This window comes from Caloenas nicobarica, chromosome 8 (genome assembly GCF_036013445.1).
Source record: "Caloenas nicobarica isolate bCalNic1 chromosome 8, bCalNic1.hap1, whole genome shotgun sequence".
In the NCBI taxonomy this organism is placed as follows: Eukaryota; Metazoa; Chordata; class Aves; order Columbiformes; family Columbidae; genus Caloenas; species Caloenas nicobarica.
In genome coordinates, this window is record NC_088252.1 from 18,073,373 (window position 1) to 18,094,743 (window position 21,371).

General features: G+C 37.2%; 1 protein-coding gene across 1 annotated transcript in view; it reads left to right on the forward strand.

Moving 5' to 3' along the window:
- NAALADL2 (N-acetylated alpha-linked acidic dipeptidase like 2) overlaps positions 1-20,880 on the forward strand; it is a 244,835-nt gene extending 223,955 nt beyond the window's left edge. The window contains exons 13-15 of the mRNA XM_065640342.1: positions 2,824-2,832; positions 3,340-3,538; positions 20,682-20,880. Of these exons, the coding sequence (XP_065496414.1) occupies positions 2,824-2,832; positions 3,340-3,538; positions 20,682-20,880 (407 nt within the window). The remainder of the gene's footprint in view (positions 1-2,823; positions 2,833-3,339; positions 3,539-20,681) is intronic.
- The last annotated feature ends 491 nt before the right edge of the window (positions 20,881-21,371 follow it).

A 21,371-nucleotide genomic window follows, 5' to 3' on the forward strand; every position in this document is an offset into this window, starting at 1 on the left:
GTATTTGGTACCAAAGCAGTAGCCCATATATGTTTCAGCACCTCCATACAAAATCGCTGATAACTTGCTCTGTATTAGTACGCATAATATGTCACAGCATGCCTTTTTAATGATAACCTTTTTGAAAAGAGACGTCTAGTAGCAACACCAGATTAGTTTGCTTGGCCAGTAGCAGTCATGGTAGCAAAATTGAAGCTGATGGCAACGTATTCTTTGCACTGAGGATGTCCATGGATTTGTGTTTCTGCCCCCTTTAGGGTACTTTCTACAAAGCTTTCCCATTCAGATTTTCCACTGCCAGGTCTGATCATCCAATTTTGCACAGCATGAAAACTCTTCCTAGTGAATGCAACAACACACCATAGCTGATCCTGAATTTGCAAGCTAATCAAAACCTGAAGCAATTTCCCTTCTCTCTTCCATGCAAGCACATGTTCACATGCATGGAGAGTGAGTGTCATGCCTTAAACTGCTGATTTGTCTGTGCTTATTCTCCTGTAGGTGCTGATAGGCAAGTACATTCATACCAGAGGGCACAAACACAATTTAAAAATGTTAAATCTCTAGCAGTACTTTTCATAAGAGCAATCAGTTACACAGGGAAAGGCTTTTGTATTCAGTGTCTGTAAAATAAATTTCTATTTGGTGTAACCTGTTTCTGACTAAAATCCAGTTACATTTAGCAAGTGTAATGAAATTCAACAGTATAATTCTCTGATCAAGAGTATAAATACTCTTGATTCACTTTTTTGTACTTGCAATTTTATTTATTTAACAACTAAAGAACTAGCTTAGATGATTCATCATGATTCATACTGGAGACAAAAGGACAAAGAATACAAAATGTAGTAATGTGGCATTGTTTTCTTGAGTGAATTAACACTTGCAGGATTTTTTTTAAATTTTCTGTGTAGCAGAGTTATGAGACATTATTAGTTAATGCATCCTTTTCTTTAAAAATCATTTACCCTTTCCCTCCCAGCTTCTCAACTTGAGAAAAGCATAAATGACAGTTTCCCTTGGCAGTGATGTTCAGTGTGTTGTGGTAAAAACTTCTGATGTCCTTAAAATGGTGTCCTTCATTCTCTCTGGTACCACTAGCCATAGACACTTGCCAGTCTCATCCTGAAGTATTAGAAAAGGGACCTGGGTGTTTGTTTCATAATGAGTACTGGTTTGGAGTGTGATGTAAGCAGTGCTTTTTACTCATGACTGCAAAGTAAAATGTAGTTGGTTTAGGGGCAAAATGCATGTTGTGGAGAAAGGAGTAAAAGTATTTACAGGATTTTTATGTTATGGAAAGGGTAGTCTGGTTGGCTTCATTTCCAGATATAGAATAATGTATTTTCCCTGTATCTCAACTTGTCTATTGAAAAGGCATAGCTAACATACAATTGTTCATGTAATATTCAGAATAAAAATTATAAATGTTGTATGTTATTTGGAATATGAAGTGCTTTGCTGAAACCAAAAGATTATTTCTAACAGGGTGAATTTAAACCTTTCCATACTGACACAAGTCCCTGGGTAAGGTGTGCACAGTGCCTGGACTGCGTGCATGGAAAGCACAGGTTCTTCAGCTGCAGGATGTTTGCCTGGGATTTGAAAATTGAGGATACGATATTTTGCAAAATGCCACAAATGTACCAAGTTTATATGCTTGGAGTATATTTTTCTGAGGCATCAGCCTAACTTAATCAGACTTTAAATTACTCCAGACTGAATCAGAAAGATACCAGTCCTGTACATCAAGGTACTGCAATGCCTGTTATCCATCCTAATTAGGGAAAGGTGGATTGAGCAAGAGTCACTGACAAAGCAACCTTGTCCCAAACCAAGACAGACACAAACCATCTTCTCTCGCTCCTGTTCTCACAGGGAGCTTCTGTTTATTGTTGAAATTCATCTTGATAGCTCAGGAAATCTGACAGTTTCTCTCGCACCAGCATCTGTCTCTCCGTGTATTTTGGATCATTTCGTGTTTTGCTAGATTGGAGCGTGTTAGTCAGCTGAATGACAGGAGCGTGTGGGGATCTATGAACTCCTTTCCTTTTGCTGAAATGTATCCAATAGCAAATCTCTTTTTGCGTAAGAGAGGGAGAATATGTCATATTCAGGCATTTCCTTGTATTTCTTAGTTGTACCTATTAGCTTTTCCATTACTGTTATGTGATCGCCTTTCAGACTCCATCCATAAATAGTTTGAGAAATGGCTTGATATTCTCTATTGACTCTTTCTGATCTCTCCATATATCTCTTAGACAAGGAACGTTAGTATTCATCTAACTTGTGTCTTGAACCACCTTGTTGGATTAGTCATCACTAAGATACTGAACTCACCAAGGGTTTGGTTTTTTTTAATTAAATTGTCATTTAAAAGATCTAAGGATAGTTAATTTCCTTGTCCTTAATAGGTGAAGTGAATCTTGGCCTTAAAGATCATTTCTACGTCCTGGAAATGTTTTTGGTGACTGATGTTATTTTTGACTTTATATCAGGTTCAGAATCTGCTTTGTCTCTCCATGTGCTTGTAAAAATTAAAGAAGTTTATGCACACACTGGGCAAGGCGGGCATGCACTTCACCTGCACTGCAGGTGGGAATAGACGGCACGTTCACAATGCTCCAATTCACGTAGCACATTCTTATTTCTGAACCATGAATAGGGAAATATCCAAAACACGGTGTGCTCCAAGGTGTTCTGGGCTTTTATTCTTTTGGTGTCTGTGTAGGACTGCAAACGAAGTTACAGTTAACATTCCAAGTTTAAAAAGTTATGAAAATATTGACTGGATTAGAATTTACATTTGGATATCAATTAAAGTGTTAGTTGGCTCACTGGCATACAATGTAAGTGATTAAGAGGAACAATTTTGGATCCCCTCTACAACTGTTGTTAACCTCTAGGATTCTAAAACATTGAACAAAATTCAATTAAATTCTGCATATTACGGTTTTTCGGTGCAGCAGTCATTATGGAATCTGAGCACAAGCTTTCAACTTGAGAGCTGTAGCATCAAAAAGCATTTAATAAATTCTGTCTCAGAAGGAAATGTTACAGTTGCTGATTTATAGCCATTGCTTCCTGCATGCCCATTTTTCCAATGGTAGATTTCAAGCTACTTTCCTCATAGCTTATTAGATCTTAAAACGTCACATCCCAAACTGATCTTTGAAAAACAGATCAGAGCTTATGATCAGCACAATGATCTATGGCTTTCCTCGAGCCATTACATAATTCTCACAAGGGAAAAGAAACTCAGATTTTAATTGGACTAGCAAAAGTAATAAGTGACATTCTCTGAATCACTGGCAACTGCCTTTGTCTTACTGTTCCTAGGTGATGACATAGATATTCCTCAGTTGCTGGCATTGGCATCACAGCTGAGGGACACCGCAGAATTGTTCCAATCAGATGAGATGCGCCCAGCTAATGACCCCAAGGAGCGTGCTCCTGTCAGAGTCAGGATGCTCAATGATGTGCTACAAAGCTTGGAGAAAAGCTTCTTGGTTCATCGAGCTCCTCCAGGACTTTACAGGTATTGTGGTCAACTCATTCTTCGTTTGTGCTGAAATGGTGATCTCCCATTGCATGGTTTTCAAAGCTGTCATGCTCTATAAAAAAAAACCTCATTGAATATCCAAGATTAAAGCTGGTTTTTCCTATCTCATCCTTCCTGCAGAAAACATTAATTTGTTACAATACAGGAGGTCATTATAATGCAGCACTGTAGCATTTCTGTAATGACACCGCTGCTAACAAGATGTACAGTGTGATGGCAACTCAAGCAGCATGACAGATACTTGTGTGAGATGGTACAGTAAGCTTTCACAAGAAGAAAATATTTTGAAGTCTAATACTGCTTGACAGACTCCACGTATATTTTATTTAAAACTTTTTACAGTTCATTGAAGATTCAGAATTATACAAGATACTGTGTGGCATTATTTAATATATTTAATTATATAGCATTGTTCTTGGGTGCATTTCAACCAGTCAAAGGCGGTAGAGTGGCGTGAATGAGAGGGCCTTAGTCAGTCACCATTCATAACATCTTGTCTCTGGTTAGAATTATTCTCCAGTATGTATTCAGCTGCACTACCCAGGTCGATTTTAAGATGTCATAATCTTTCAATCTTTCACTTTCTAAGGAAGAAATCTACAGGTCTGTATCTCTCACCATAAATTCCTCTACAAAAAAACAAACAAAAACAACAACAACAACAAAACGCACCAAAAAAACCCCACCTTAACAGCAATCAGTAGCTTAAAAAAAGTTTGAAAAGCAAGACTTGGCCAAGCGCGCCCTGAATAACGCCTGGCTTTCCGGCTGTTCCGCACAAGTAATGAAGTATGTGTGTTTGCTTCAGCACACACTGGAGCGCTGTATTGCAGCCCATCAGTGTTCTGCTGTATAGCCCGACCCCAGGGATGTGTTTGGAATGCCCTGGGCTATGGAGTTGAGGCCATGTGTGAGTTGCTGGACTTCACTGGACCTACTGGGATTGTCGTGAAGGACTCTGTGGCTGCAGATAGCGAATGGCTCATCCATACTGTCCATTAGGAGCCTTCTCCAGGTAAAACTGTCCCGAAAGCCATGCCCGGGTTTTACTTCAGGGGAACTGGTTGACACAAAAGAGAGCTCAGAAGTGAACTGACATACATACATAGGAGACAGACAGAGGCCGGGACACAGAAGTGAATGAGGCATCTGTGTTATTTAGGAATATAAATGTACTTGCAACCAGAACTAACAAAAGTAATAAACTGGTACTTTGTTGCAGCTGATGGGGAAAAATTGTCAAATGTCTTGTGCAAGTGATGCTTTCAAGTGGGCACAAAATAGTCCGATGGCAGAGGTACACTTTGGAAAAAAACCACAAAGCTACAGCATCGGGAGGAAGAGATTCTTCCAAGCATCAGGAATGGCATAAAACAAATGCAGTCATCTTTTAACAAAAACAAAAGAAAAAAAAAAAAAAAGATAGTTGTGGTGAACTCAACAGTGTCAACGAATAGAATTCCCACAGCTATAATAAAGATAATATGATATTTGGGGAGGGACTAATTTACTTCATTCCTGCTGTGACTGGGTTTATAATATGAAGAAATAAACCAAAATGTGATTAAATGAATTCTAATATTCCAGGTTTAGCGCTGCTGTCTGTCTTGTCTGAGCTGGTATGCTGTTGCAAAGGAGCCATAAAACTGCTTAACATAATGTAATGTGTCTGCATTGCATTGCAAAGGCACATTGTTGAATCTGGCCCAGTTCTTTATTTGTAAAAATAAATTATACCAAAACTTATGATCCAAATAACAGGGTTTTTGAGGTCTTCTAATATTTAAATTCTTGTAGTGCTTGCAGTATTAAGTTCATTATGCATCAAGATGTAATTGCTAGATATATAGGTATAAGGTGAATTAAATTTTTCACCTGCCTTCTCTCAGCAGTACTTTGGCACGGAGCGCAGTGTTCACATTGGCAAAGTAAATAGTATGGAAGTGAAAAATTTGTAAATTTCACACTCCTGATTTTATTACATTTGATACAAGATTTAATAGTAGATGATAATAGAGTTTGTTTGGAAACATTGGATTTGACTTTACTCTGAGCTTTGTTACCTATCATCAGGAGTATATAACAGTAAAGTACACCTTGTGTATCATACTTATTTTAAAAGCATGCATTCTTTGTATCGTGGCAAGGTGTGTAATTGTCGTGTAAATTTACCTTTAATGCAAATAGAATTGAGGACAGTGATAGATTTCTGATTGCCTTTCCTGACATTAAAAATCTGCAGTGCAGTTTCTTTTCAAAAAAAAAAGCACCTAGCAGCGAATCTTTATTTGGGTCATTTTTTACTTTTTAGGGATTGAAAGCCCTTCTATTAATTGATACAGTTATATGAATCTATTTTGTGTTCTGAAGCTATAATTGTATCACAGGGAGAGTAGAAGTACTTGAAAAACCTGATATATTTTTTTTTTCTTGTAGAACTTTAAGCTTTTCTTTATGTAATTTGGTAAAGAAAACAAAAAAATTGGTCTCGCAGCCAGGACCTTGCATGCCATGTTTCATCCCAGTCAGAAGATGGATAGGCAAGTTATAAACCCCTGAAATAGTGGTTTATAATGGAAATGCTGGCAGCCCTTTAACTATAGCAGCGCAAGCAGTGCAGCAATAAATACTATGCTTCATCTGTAAACAGAAATTTAGGATGCAGTTTGCAGCCTTGACCTTCAGGCTCCAACTGCGTTTAGATCATTAAGATTCCATAAATACTGTAATTTACAGCCTTCTGTAGGAAGAATTTGTGTGTACAGTAAAGCACGTATTCTTCATGAAAAAATGATTGCTTCCTGTATACCCATTTGGACTCATATTCTCAACCTCAATCAAAGTACTTGACAAATTTGCTGAAGTTTAAGCATCATTTTTAGGCTTGTGTTTGTCCTAATTCACAGCTCTCCGGATCTATACTATGTTTTCATTTCTAGAACTTAAATTAAAAGGAAAGGTGGATTTTTTTGCTTTACTGCAGGAGATAGGTTGCAACCTACTTGTTTTTTTCCACTACAAGGGAACTAATATGTATTTTCCCTATCTTTTTTCTGTGTGGCTTGTACACTCATTGCCATAGCCGTGGTTTCTTACCGTGTGTATGTAGTTAAAAAGATAGATGCCTCATTCCAGTCAATATCGTAGGGCAATATTTGGGCATAATTGATGCATTATTCATCTATAATGAGCAATAAAATTCAAATTTACAGAATTCAAATTTTTTTTTGTTATTTTAGGACATCCTAACTAAATTTAAGTAATGATGATTCACATTGGCAAGTTGTTCAATACAGCATCAGTAAACACCGTAGTTCAGATTTTTATCCTTCTTACCTAAACTTCATGACGTTGAACTGAAAATTTGACAATAGCAGACTTTCCCCGTGATATTCTATTTCCAACTGAGCTGGAAATACACAAGTACAGCTTTCATCTGGGTATTTTAGTCTTATCCAGAAATTTAGGCAGAATGAAAAATAATAGGTTGGGAAATATTACCCTGCAAGGGTTACCCTGGGGCTTGATTTGGGGTTAGGACAAAATCTCTGAGTTTTATTGTACCTGAAGGATTTCTGTGATTTGCAATGGTAACCCTGGGGAGACTTTCTAAAATAAATGTTTAGGACCAAAGTAGGACAGCTATTGATATTTTTCATTTATCTGCCTTTGCTCCTCCTAATGTAGACATAATATTGATAATGTTCTGATTTAGATTTTTGGCATTATTTTAGTGGAATAATCAGTAGAAATTTATATACGCTTGGTTTTTTTTCCTTTAACCATTTCTCACTTTCCACTCTTACAATGTATACTTGCACTGAACATTTCTGTATATTTTCTGATGGTCATATTTTGCTACTGGTACTGATAACCATAGATGACACTGCAGTGACATGTACAAAGCTAAGTTAAGAACAGAGGTTCTGTTACTTTAGGCACTCTGCGCAGACAGAGGAAAAAAAAAAAAGGGTGATCTCAAGCATATTGTCCTCTCAATGAGATGGTCAGCCTCAGCAGAGAAATAAGATGATTCTATAAATGCTGGTATGTAGTAAGAAAACCTCAAATTCTTACCCTTGTCAGCATTCAGTAAAGCATGTGTAGTTGCCTGCTAGGGATTCTGCATTCTAAACCAAGGGTACTTCAGCCATAAATAAACATAGATGGAATCAAAGACCTGGGGCGGTTTCCCTACAGTGAAAACAGCTTGTCTGATAAGGGCGAGGAAATACCAGCTGACCCCTGTTCTGATACTGATTAACCAGATCTCTACATGGCTTCGGAGCCATTTACATTTCTGTAAATGAATGTAAGTTAGGTAATGGGGCAAATGAGTCCATGCTGAGTGATGTGTCTCCTCTTTGTCTCTTTTCTGAACAACTTTGTCTTTCGTGCATCAGCTTAGAATTCTTTGATTTTGAAAGTCTACTATCATGCTTTTGTATCCTTTTCCTTCTACGAAAACACCTACCAAAACACTGACACGAGCAATATCATGGATAACAAGACAGCTTGTATCTTCTTGGTGTTTATAAATATTGAGCTCAAATCTTAGGTTTATCTAGATTGAGTAAGAACATTCCTCCTGTTCTTCCTTGTATATTTTATTATATTTCTTCTATTTGCTGATCGCCATGGCCTCTGACAACCTGTCAACCTAATATGTCTATCCTGTGTGTAGGCTCCTTAGGTATTCACAGAGAGTGATCCCTTTTTGTTGAAAGGAATAGCACTTCAAGTGGCATTGAAACAATGAATAATAATAATGCAAATAAATGAGATAATAAAAAAAACTTCATGGAGTATCAGACAGAGGACACAGTGCATTGAGTTGTCCTCCCTTTCTGAAAGTGATTGATTTTTTTCAGGTCCATGTCCTGAACTCAGCCTGATCTTCATGTTTGATGGATGCTGTTGACACTAGATGGGTCGAGTAGTAAGGATGCAGGGTTTCCTAGAATACCCTGTGATGCTCCCACCAAGATTGCCAAATCTAGAAGAGTCACTAAAACCAGAATTTGTGTCTTCAGTTTCTAAAAGTCCAAAAAAGGCACACAAGGGCTCAGACTGTCATTTCTGCTCCAGTTAGGTGGTTTTTATTCTTAATGGACCATTTCTTAGGGATCAGTTGTGTCCTGACTGACAGTTCTTTTGACAATTTTTTAAAAGAAACAAAGTCAAATTGTGTAAAACCTTTCCTTTAGGAAACGCTGTATGCATCTGTCATCCACTATTTATGGAATTGTTGCAAAGGCCATTGTGCTATGTCTAGTAGATGGAACTGAGTGAATTGAGTAATAAGTAGGTGGAAAGTAATGATTTCAAAACCAATCTGTTTTCAAGAAAGACCCCCAGCAGTTTTTATTGCTCATTTGTACAAGTTAAACTTCTTCCTTTTGCTTCTTTTTATCGTAGATACCCAGGTGTGACATTAACACTTCATTGGGCTAAAAGCTTCCAACAAATCAGTACATTATGATGCCCTGAATAAAATACTCGCTATAAGCGATGATATATTGTGCACCCTGAATTTGCCATCATGAAATGAAAGAACAATCAAAAGATGCTTTTAGCACCCCACAAAGAGGTAATTTGCATCACTGCTAATCTCATGCCGCTCAGGTGTTTTTTGCTCACCAGAACAAATGTTCTCAGTTCAGATTGAGATTCATTATATACATTCCTGACATATGTACAGAGTGTACTGGATTTATTTCTGTTTTGCTGATAAACTGCAGCAGATTCTCAGGTGTCAAAATTCACATGCCCCAAGACTCTAGTTTCTAGAGATACGTTTAGTAGGAAAATTAAAGTCCTTATTAAATTTCCATGTGTAAACAATTGGATTTACAGAGGACAAGCATTAGAGATGCAGATATCCTACAAATCTTAAACAGTGACATGGGTAAACATGTAGTGCAATGTCATTTGAAAAAAAAAAAAAAAAAAAAAAAAAAAAGGAAAAGACACAACTATCCCAGAATTTAAACAGAAGACATTAACACCATCTCATTGTATAGACTCTTTGCAGATTAGTTTTTTTCATTTTTAATTCCTCATTTGTGGCTTCAAGTGGTAAATAAGCCTGTATAGTTTGTTGTAATATTTGAGACGTTGTTGACCAACCTGAACCAAACACATGAATAATTTTTTTTTCCTGCTTTGTATTATGTGGAGCAGAGAGTGATTTGATATGATGCTGATGATCCTTGGTGTGGGAAATATAGCAGCAATTCATGTTGCACTGGTCGTGGTAGAAAAATGTTCTCTCTCATGTTATCTGCCATGTGCAATTTGTAAATACAATGTTAGAATTATGTTGAGGGAGAAGGAGAGAATTGTGTACTCATTTCAGAATAGTGGACTTCAGATTTTGCCATTCAGTCAGAATAAATGAATTTTTGTCTTACTGCACAGCAGTGATTCTCCATCTGACTTTTCACCCTAATATCTTGTATCTTTCAAAATTTGCGTTTCTTTTTCTTCTATAATTGTTTCACATCTTATAAGTGGAGTTATGATTAGTGGTATTACTTGTTTCACTTGCTAATCCTTCACTGGTGTTTCTTGGCTCTGCAGTTCTTTTTCAGCTCCCTTCTCTCTGATACACATTTGTCCAAATCTATTTTTTACACCTGAAATGTCTTCTTATTTTCTTCTACCTTCCTTCTTCAAACTCCGCAGTGTTTGTGCGGTCCGATTGTAGTTTCTGAAAGAGCAAGATAGAGATGACAAAGTCAATTATTCAGGACAGAAGTGACACACAGTTTCAGTAAGACTTGCTTCATTGTAGCTCACTTTATGAACTATTACTGGCAAAAAAAATCACAGGACATATTCCAAGGATGGTTTTATGTTTTCCCAAGAATGTGGGGAGGCAAAAATGAGTTTCATGAGATAGGTGAACAGTAGTAGCTATGCACTGTCGGACAATCTGAGATGCTGTTCAGTGCTTGGTAAGTTAATGCTTACTTGGAAGGTGGTTTTTCTCCCAGTCTTTGGTAGCAGCCATTGAATGAAAGGATTATGTTCTTGGTTTATATGCTTCTCTGAGTAGATGTCATGTGTCCCGTGACCAGAATTTGTAAAAGTGGTGACAATCAGGAGTATCTGGAATTTTTAAAGCATAATCAATAGTGTTCTTTATCATAAAACTGAATAGACCAAGTCATCTGTGCAAGTCACCCCGATTAGCAAATAATTTATAAGAATATAATTACAATCCTTAACTGCCAGGTGGTTTTTTTGTAATCCTAAAACCAGAGACAAACCAGGTAGTTAATGGCATGGCAAGCAGTGATGTGAATGTAACTAGGTTGGTACAAACTAAGAAATATTTCCAATCAAATCCTGAACACTAGGTTCTAATAGCACTTATACAGCTATCGCTGTCTTTAAAAAAATACAGTAACATGTTGGGCACACTAATTTCAGTTTAAAATAATCATTTGAGTCAGTAGCAGAATCTGGAGAAACAACCTTGGTATGAGGTGGACTGAAAGTAATTTATTCACTGTATTCCTTGTAAACATTGTACCCAGCTGTTGCGTGGGGGTATAGCATGGGTGGGAGGAAAAAAGGAACTTTCTTTGCTCTTGAGCAGCTACCAGGAGCCAGACATCGTGAAGATCACTTCCTGTTCACTCAGCGCAGCTACTCAAAGTGGGATTTGTGGGATTCAGTCGTGAATCTGCTCATTCAGTGGATCAACATAATGTGTTGAGATCAAGCTGTAACTCTGAATAGCATAAGAAGCTTTCCCCAGGGCACCTTTCGCCACCAGTGCAGCTCCCCAGAACAGGCATAGTTAGGAAAGTGTAAGAACTGTTTAATTCATATTGGACCTGGCGAAGCAATGTTTTTGTAGCATGAGCATTCTCTGTGGACTGGGTGACTTCGGGAAGGATTCTGACCCCAACCTCCTAGCCCCTCTGAGGGTGACTGAATGGCACTGTGGTTATTCATTCTCCAGGCCGGAGAGATAGAATTCCATCCACTGGGATACTGACTCTCTAACATTCATCCTCGTGTGCAGCAGCACATTAATCCTAGCATACATCAGTAGCAATTACTGGTTTGATAAGGCTCTTACAAATTCCTGCTATGGTTATTACTTTTCTCACGACTGATAATCATGTTGAATTATGCCCTTTCTTAATACTGAGAAGATGCAATAAAGTGAGTGTAACTCACACTCAAAACACCTGATCCATCTGAGTGGCAATTCAAATGTTTTTTCCTTTGGAATTACTAGTACATGTAATGACCGTGAAGTAATGACTGTATTTGTTGTCTTGTAAATTCTTACTATTTAAAGAGCATTTGCTGCATAAATACTACTGAATTAGCCATCTGCAGAGATGTAATTATGGTTGACTTTAAAGCTTATTTAAACAGAGAACATGAAAATCTTTTCATTACACCTGCAAAAGCAGAAAACCACTATAATTAGGGATTATGTCATGGCTGGAAACCAGCTTTCTCACTCCCTTGATATGAATGGTAAACCTGGATGTACATACCATAATTTATTTGTCCTATATGTACTTCTCATGAGTTTTCGTCCATCCTTTTAATTAGATTGATTTTTACACTTAGAGAGTTCTGTCTGTACTATGCATTAGACCTGTTATGGTTTTGATACAGTAAATATTATTGCGTGTATTGTAATTTTACATAGCATTAGCAGCCCTGAAGACAAGACTTTATCCAAAACACGCTTTCCAGGAATGTGTGTAGTCTTGACTTTGCAAAGAAGCTGGTGATTTGGGGTTTTTTTTTGTATAATGACATTTGTTTGAATAATTTGCCTTAATAGATGTTTTAGTCTATTTCACAGCAGTTATAACTGTAAAAACCCTTCACAGAGGCAATTCCATGAGCTCTGTGCAGAGCTATCATGCCAACTCCTAGCAAATCTTCAGATTAGGATACAGTTTCCATTCAGTTTCCCTTGCTGGCAGATCTTCTTCAGGTTTGTGCTTATGATGCTTAAATAGGCCAAGAATATTTGGTTACAGAGAAAAATAGCCTATGATTTCAGAAAGTGATACAAAGTATTAAATTTTGCATTTATTAAATCTGACAGAAATGTAATATTTCATACATCATTTTCTTATAAATAGTAGGGTTGATAACATTTTTTTTAGATCCAAGAAATATAGGGTTCCACTTTTTTGGTCATGACAAAAGAAACCATTTGTTTATGTTTGAAATATTAACCAGGAAGATTTCTCAAATATAGTACAAAAATAAGTGGAATTTATTGGAAAAAGAGTTAAAATGTAATACTTCCTCCACTAATGTATTACCCAGGCCATATGGCTTAGAAATTTGGTGGTGAGATCATTAACAGCAAAATCACCTTAACTGTGATTTAAGAAACCATTCATTTTGTGTGTACGCATTGAAGGCAATAAAAGTACAACTTCAGGCATTTCTTTGAAGAACAACTTATGACATAATTAAATTTATATCTGTAGTTTACTCTTATGATAATGGCCTTTCTGATTTTGGCTGTGGTGATAATCGTCTCACATCTCATGTTATGGAGTTACTCAGTAATGATGATAAACCAAGTCAGGATCGGAACTGGAGATGGAGGTCAAGCCAATTTACTGCATCAGATACTGGACACTGCTTGCTGCTTTTTTTAGAAATGGTTATTCTTCCTTAGGAATCTGATGTTTTACGCGATTTCTAAATAACAATTCCAATGTAGCCTTTAGAACATCAGCTGTGAACCATCTGGAAATTATTTTATTAATTCACTTCCCTCAAGTCCTTCAAAATAGTATCACATCTGCTTTGAATTTGAGTATTTCAGGCTGATACATCCTTAAAAGAAAAACAATTTCCTCTAAATTATTCAGCATAAGCATATGTTTCTTTCATTTGAAAAGCAAGTGTAGCATAAATCAAAGAACAACATGCCTACATTTTTTACCAACAGCTACATTATTTGAAATTTTACAAAGTGTATTTCATACCAGTTGATGCGAGCACATAATGTTTTAAAATATGGTTATATTAATTTTCTTTAGTGCATCATCACTCTTAAGTATAGATGCAAGTCCTTGTTTGAAGAAATTACAGAAAAAACATTGATGGATTTTCAAGGAATTTTTACATTTCCACGGAGTATATATCATTCTGTCATCAGCAGCGTATAGGGTTTGAAAGCTCTATGGCAAAGAGTCTGATAGGGTGTTTTGTGGCTTCTTCAGGGATGTCTAGATAAAGTTGCTTAATTAGTTTCTGTCAAACCCTAGAGAAAATCATGCCTAATTGTTTAGAGGACTATTCTTTAGCCATCATAAATAATCACTTGCAATTTGTCAGGATCAAATGCATCCTAATTTTTCTTTTTCTTTCCACCTCTGTTCTATGAAGTCATTCTCTACTGATGAAGCTGTAGAATTGATTCTTCTTACTGATTTTATTTACTCCAAAGTAAGAAAGAAATAAGTTTCCTGAACTCAGCAAATTTCCAACAGGGGAAAAAAACCTGCGAGTGTAAGATAATGTTGATGTTCAGCACTTGCAAACAGGTATTTTATTGGTGCTTGATTTTACTCAGACTCAGTCTTTAAATTAGTCAGACTTCTTAGCTCCATTTTGCTTATTTGAGGCTGTTCCAGAACATCAGTCCTCTTATGATTAGCAACTTGCATCAAGCTTCCATTTGTTCAAGGTTATTTTCTGTTATACTAGAAGCTGTTTTTCTATCATAAGCTACAGAAATATAGAAAATTACAGAAAGAAATGAAGTAATTATTGTTTATTTCATGGAAGTGGAAAAGTTTCGGTACAAGCTGTCATAGATATAGTATCCTGTTTGAAATCTTTTCCAGGCCATCACAGAGCACTGTCCTATTATCAGAAAATCAAGATTAATATTCAGTTAGCTATATTTTATGTCAATCTCTTCTGTTGACAGTAATTATTCAACTGTCAAAAGAATCCTTTTCTTACATGTTTCAGAACAGAAGTGAAAGTGAATATTTTCTATGAATGTTGAGTGTTGGTGATAAGAAAATCCCCAAACAACCTTTACTCAGCTTGATTTCTTTTAACAGATTTTTCCATTTCGCTTTAGGATTCTGGATGCTTATACATGCAAATTGGAATCTGGCAGATGAATCTGTAACGATGACCAGGATAGGTTTAAAGACGGGAAGGTCTGTAGGTAAGGTTAGGATGGGTGTTTCCAGAGCCCAATCTGACGGGGTCACCTGTTTAGGTGGAGGCTGTCAGGGGGTGCTGAGCACTGGCTGCTCCCTGAAGGGTGGGCAGCCAAGCACGATGCCATGGCCAGCAGAACAGCGGCCCCTCCAGCCACAGGCCCAGGCGATGTGAACAGAGGGGTCGGGGAACCAGTAAGGCTGGTCAGGGCCAGCGAGATGTATTAGTGCCCTCAAAGCCTTGACAAAGATCTAAGGGTTGTAAGGTGCATCAAGCTGCAACTTATGCTGGAGGTAGGGCTAGGCTTTAGTGATAATTCACTAAGAGATTAGTGTGTTTTATAACAAGGCATTCATTACCTTTAAAAACATACTGTGACCAAAGATAGCTGTACAGAAATAAAAGATAATGTATCTTGTAACCACCTATAATTCCAGTTTGACTTCTCTTTTTCCTTTGTTTATTTGGCAGGCAATCAAGCCAAAGTAAGCCCTAAGACACTTCACAGAGCTGCCAAAATCAGGATTTATTGTTTTAACAAGCCATATTCTAAATTGGCCTCTCAGAAATGAATTCAGACTTGGAATAATTATCTCCTTGTAGTCCTATATCCCAACAGGATTTTGTTAAATGCAGACTTACCATAACTTCGGTTTGCCATATTTGACTCAATTAGAGGTGTTCTAACTCCCGTCTCCTATGCAATAAATTTCTGTCTGGCAGGGAAAGAATTTATCTGGTTTAACACTGTCACATAACGATGCCTTTGAAATGCCTTTCAGCTGGTTAGACTATTTAGGTTTGATGTCTAGATTACCTATAGCTTATCAGCTGCTGACACCATGCAAATATCTGTCTTTCTGGCAGACTTCCACCTTTGAGTGTACATGATTTAAATATATCACTTTTTGTAATATATACCGGTAGAACAATTTGCAGTCCTGTAAATGAGAACACTAAATGAAGGCAGCTGATGGCTCTTAAAAAAGGATAGGATGTGTAGCAAACAAAAGTTAGGAACAACACATGACAAAAAAAGGATCCTTAAATACAATATGCTGAGTTTGTGAAGGAATAGAGTAACACTTACAGCTAAGCCGCCCTAAAAGATTGGCTGCCATATCCCCGTCTTCCCTGGCCACCTGCATTGTTTGATCACACGGCCCCAGTGCCAGCGAGTTCCACCATTCGATTCAGCAAGAAATGAGCATGGTAGAAAAAAGTTTTTCATCTGGATTCGCTATAATGACATGTAATGACAGTTCACCACTGCATACATTTTGTCCTGATAAAAGTTAGTCTTACATGGCTAGGAGCTATAATTTTATAACTATAAACCTTCTGCCACAACAGTGCTATGAAATAAAATAGGTAAGATAAAATAACTGTATGGGGGTGTCAAAAAAGTTTTAAAAATTAGAGCGGAAAGGAGAAGCACTGTTGGAGATCAAAAGGAAAAGGAACCCAGAGGAAGAAGGGAAGTTTTCTCTACCCTCATCATACATTTTCTGAGGTACGAAGTAGAGTAAATAAGCAAGTATAAATCAGCTCATGCAGTTCCAGAGAAGAAAAATTTGTAGTATTTCTATGTTCTACAGTGAATAAATACCCTGTGGAACTAGAAGTCCCAACATGTAAATAATATTATTAGAATGCATTTATAGATATTTATTTGCCAAGTTAATAACATTTTATGTTTTACAAACAGGAATGAAAACAAACTCCTAGATGTATAGAAAAGTGCTTTCAAAACTGAACATTTTCAAGAGAAAGGGAAATGCAGAGAATCCCTGTTCTAGTGTGCTTTTTTTTTTCCTAGAGAGTATAAGAAAAAATAATTCAGGGTTTTATAAAATTGAGTTTGTGAGGATGCTGAAGCAGCTCTAGTTGCAGCACATTGTCTTATAACTGGAATAGACAGAGGCTGCCCATAGCATTTATCTGTAAATAATTCTAATGCGATCCCACAGAGAAAACCTGCACTCATTTCATGTGGGACTGCCTACTTGCCATCATGTCCTAATGATTTAATAATTACTTTTCAAAATCTCAGATGTAGGCTCTTTGATAGGAGTCTATTTGTAAGTACCTGAATAATTCAGCTTGTGTTGTACATTACCTACACACAAACTTTTCTTGTAAGCTAAAAAATCCTTTTTCATGGTGAGAATAACATAGTAATCTAGTTTAATCTTGTATTGTCCAGATGTTCTAATATAATCTCCAAAATAGTTTGAAGTTGTGTTAAAGTCAACATATTCTTAGTGTGAACTGTAATTCAGGAATTTGTCAAATTCATTTTGCTCTGGTAGGGTGATATTACATCCTTATTTGTGGTAATGTAAAACAGCAATTAACTCTAATGGCATTATTTTGGTCAATAATGCTTATTTTTCTAGGCCTGCGAAGGGCTCGCAAATGTTATAGAAAAGGTTCTTTTAGAATTCATTTTTATAGTTTCTTTGCTTTAGTTTACTAAGGCTGATTCTTTTGTTTGAAGCCATTTTACCTCTTTCAGTGGTACTGCCTGAAGTTATTAATTAGGTTTCCTACTTAAGCGTTGCGCTTTTCAGGTAAGTGTGATGTGTCTTTGAAAGAAGCCCATTAAGATGAATGATGTGTGTAGTAATTTCATTAATGTCATCAATAAGGTATTGCACTTTTCTGTGTAGGAATCTCTTTTTGGTTTGTGTGAGTCAGGCTGTGTGAATTATGTTTATAAGATCAAAATAGTTAAAGATGAAGGTAGATACTTAAGCAATTATGCCAGAGGCTGGAATTGTTGTTTTAGAGGTGTAGGCTACAAAACTAATTTGTATTAAGGAATGTTTAAGTAATTGAATTTCACAGTATAAATTAAAGTCCCTTGGTATCATTATGCATGTTGTGGTCACATAGTGATATCTTGTGCCAATGAAATAGCTGGGGTTTATTTTTCAGTCCATGTGTGATCTTTAATGAAAACACTTTTCTGACTCGTAAAGCCTTGGAAGTAATAAACGGGGCTAGCCATTTTTTTTCTTTTGATGAAGCTTGGACAGAGATAAGAAGTAAAATAGTATAACTTGACTCTCATGAACATGCATAGAGAGTGAAATCATTTTATGCAACAAAGGGGTGGCATGGCTTGCCAAGCAAAGATAAGTAATTGGAAAATATAAGATCCTAGTGAGAATTCCTAGCAGAAAATCTGAAAAAACAGGTGCCGTATAATGTTACTTATTACTGTTGGCATACATAAAAATAAAAAATAGGTTCTTTCATATTATGCAATCAGCTATGCCAAAGTCATGTTCCTATTGCAAAATTTAGTATATTCTTTTGAATTATGACAGCAGACTGCTTATCACTCTCATTCATCAAACAATTTAGCTTTTGTCATTAGACACTGATTTGTACCATAGCCAGGTTGGATAGCCTAGGAATACTTGTCATTTACAGTGGATCACTTGCCCGTGGATTTACTGTAGAATCACCTCTGATTCGGAAATCACAGCAGTGGAGTTAAACTGCGTTAACATCCTTGTATGTCAAGGTGGCCTGTCTTTTAGCCCGCGTGTCTTGTTTAGAGCACATTTGAAGATGGGATAGGAGAAGATTTGTTCCTATTCACTACAGACGTTTCCTCAGCAGTCCCCAAACGTTCAGGTCATCCTCTCTTTAGGGTCTGATTTCTAGCAGTCTAAGTTAGTGTTCCTCTGCTGATCATTATTGTCCTATCACATTTTTAGTTGTTGACATTGCCCCCAACAGAGGAATCCTAATATAGATCAAGACGTCAGTGTTGTAGGCATTTGGAGCAGAATTCTAGCTCAGTCAAACTCTCGCAGCCACCAGCAACCAGACAGGACCATCACATGCCTCCTGAGTGTAGAAAGTAATGTGGTTGTCTCTAGCATTGCCCCTGCTGTTCAAGGGCTTTGAGAGGTTGTGAACAGGTTTCTGTCTCCCTGTGAACTATGGGAACTGTAGAGGAGAGTTTTTCAAAAGCCTGGTTCTGCTCACACGGATCTCAGCAGGAGTCCCTGAATTGATGTCAGAGGGAGCAAAATCAATCTCTGCTTTGAAAACTATAGTATTTCCCATAGCACAGCCTATCCTTAAAAAAACAACCAACCAAGAATTTATCTGGTTCTCAACATAGACAGTTTTTGTTTACTATATCACAGACACTTTAGGGACAGTCCATGACATAACTTTAGTCACCTTTGAGTGTACACTGCCTTGTAGTCTCAAGGCACCAGAGCATCAGCTCAGAATTGAGGGAGCAGATGCTTGTCCTCCTCTGGCTGCCGCAGTGCGAGCTGAAGAAATTGTTGCTACATCTGCTTGTTACTGTCCTCTTGATGGAGGTTTCTGTCCCCACTGAGCTATTCCTTCAGGTACTCCTAACCCGTTTCAGTCTAAATGATCTAGGTCAGTGACGACGTACTATGTAAAGTAAATAAGCTATCCTTCTGCTGCAGTATTGAACTCAAACAATTTCCCTCCTCTGTTTAAAACTCCTGAAGTATTGCATTGCAGAACACTTGAAATGACTAGATGTATTGCTGTCAGGGGATAAAAAGCTTCCCGTTCCTATTGCACATTGCTGGTTTTGGATGTGCACCTAATATAGGAAGGTTAAAACATAAAGATTGAAAAATGGTGTTAAGAGGACAGGAGTTATTTCGTATCTTTGAAAAACATTGCCCCTCATTCAAAGCATTTTTCCAAACTGCAAAACATGGCAGAAGATTTTAGATGTTTGTGGTGTGGTTTATTGGGCTACTTCATTACCATTCCCCCTTGTAGACTGGTAATTAGATGACGTATAATAATAAGATGCACTTTTGTGGTCATCTCTCTTGTAAGTACTTGGCAGTTTTATTAGTAATTTGGAGTTGCCATTGGGCCTGTTCTGTCACGCGGTTATGTTACTGACAGAGTAAGTTGACCTGTTCTATTGCTGTGGTTTCATTCTGTGAAACAACTTCTCGCCTACCCTTAACACTTGCCTTGTATTTAAGGTTAAGGTCATGTACCAAATCACGTGTAGCTTTCCTGTTTCAAATTTTACTCACTTCTGTTTACAATCAAAGGAGATCCTAGGTGGAGATTTCTGATACTTAGATGCTCTTCTAATTACGATAGTGATTAGACTTGCTTTTAGATAACCTTGATAGCCTGCTTCAAAAAGTCTCATTGAAATCACAGACCAGCTTTGGATTCTGAGCCTTCAGCATGTCATACAGATAACATTTCCAAGGAATCAGACCTTAGCTTTGCATCTGTTTTTATACAAGCCATTAAAAGGTCTTGCAGATATTATAGGAAAACACAGATTTTGTTTCATAAGGGTTTATCTGTACATTCCATTTGTTTCCTTCCTCAAGTACGTGACATTAAAGATGGGTTGCTCTTGTTCTGATGCCACGAAGGATTATTGATGAAATAAAGGCTCTGCTGAAGGCAATGAGAATTTTACCATTGATTTCAATGCAGCTAGAATTTCACCTTTGAAGTGTGAAATAAATAACAAGAGCAGATAGGAAAAAAAAAAAATATCTACGCCGAGGGTCCACAGTAATAATCAAACTTTTTTTAGAGGGGAATAAATGGAATCCAGCTGAGCCGTGAAATACTTCATGAGGGGTGAGATAGGTTTAGGCTCATGATTTTGAATAAAACCTTAAATGGTCAAAAAGAATGTGAGATTTCTTTGATGGATTTTGTGAATGTTTCAATGTATTTACCCCTAGATCAATCAACAGATGCAGTTTAGAAAGCTGTAATAAATATGCCATTGTCTTTCAGTTTGCCGTGGGTCAGCTTTACTGTGCGTAACATGTATCCTCTGTAAAGTGTGACTGATGCTTCCAGGGTTTCTTGATGAATTATGATGATTTTCTTTTGAGTAAAAAGTTTACCATTCTCCATTGTTCTCTTTTAGGAATATTCTTTACAGACTGGATGAAAGGACAAGCCAGTTTTCAGTGTTGCTAGAGGCACGGGAGCACTGCAAACTACATCTGTCAAATGAGACTATGCAAGCAGCCTTGTCAGAGGTGCTGAACAGCATCAGTTCAGCTCAGGTTTACTTCAAAGCAGGACTTGATGTGTTTGAGTCTACCTTAGCTGGAAAGAAATGAGAGGAATTTCTGCATTCTAAGATGTTTGTTTACAACTAGCTAAACAAAAGTTCAGCTTGGACCAGGATTTCCCTGAGGATGAAACCTTTCTCAACTTTTCTTTCAGTTGGCGCTTAAAGGTACCGCAATGCGTGTTTTTGTAAGTATGAAACAGTCTTTTGCACTGTTCACAGTATATCTCAAACGTCTGTTTCTGAATGTAGAAAGCATAATGAGAGGGAATAACACTTAAGATATGATTTTTGAAAGGACATCTGCTGTATTTTTTTATGTAAAATATATTTTTATGACTTAGGAGCTCAATCTTGCAAAATACCAAGCACGTCCTGCAATATGCTGAAGACCTGGTTCTGAGACGCCCCAGGTGCATACCCAGTTGAGCATTCCACACCTACTGTCAGAAAAATGTGATTTACGTATACTCTTGTGTTTCTTAGCTTCCTCAGTAAACTCATCTTCCTTACTCCTTTCAGAGTAAGCAGTTGAAGGAT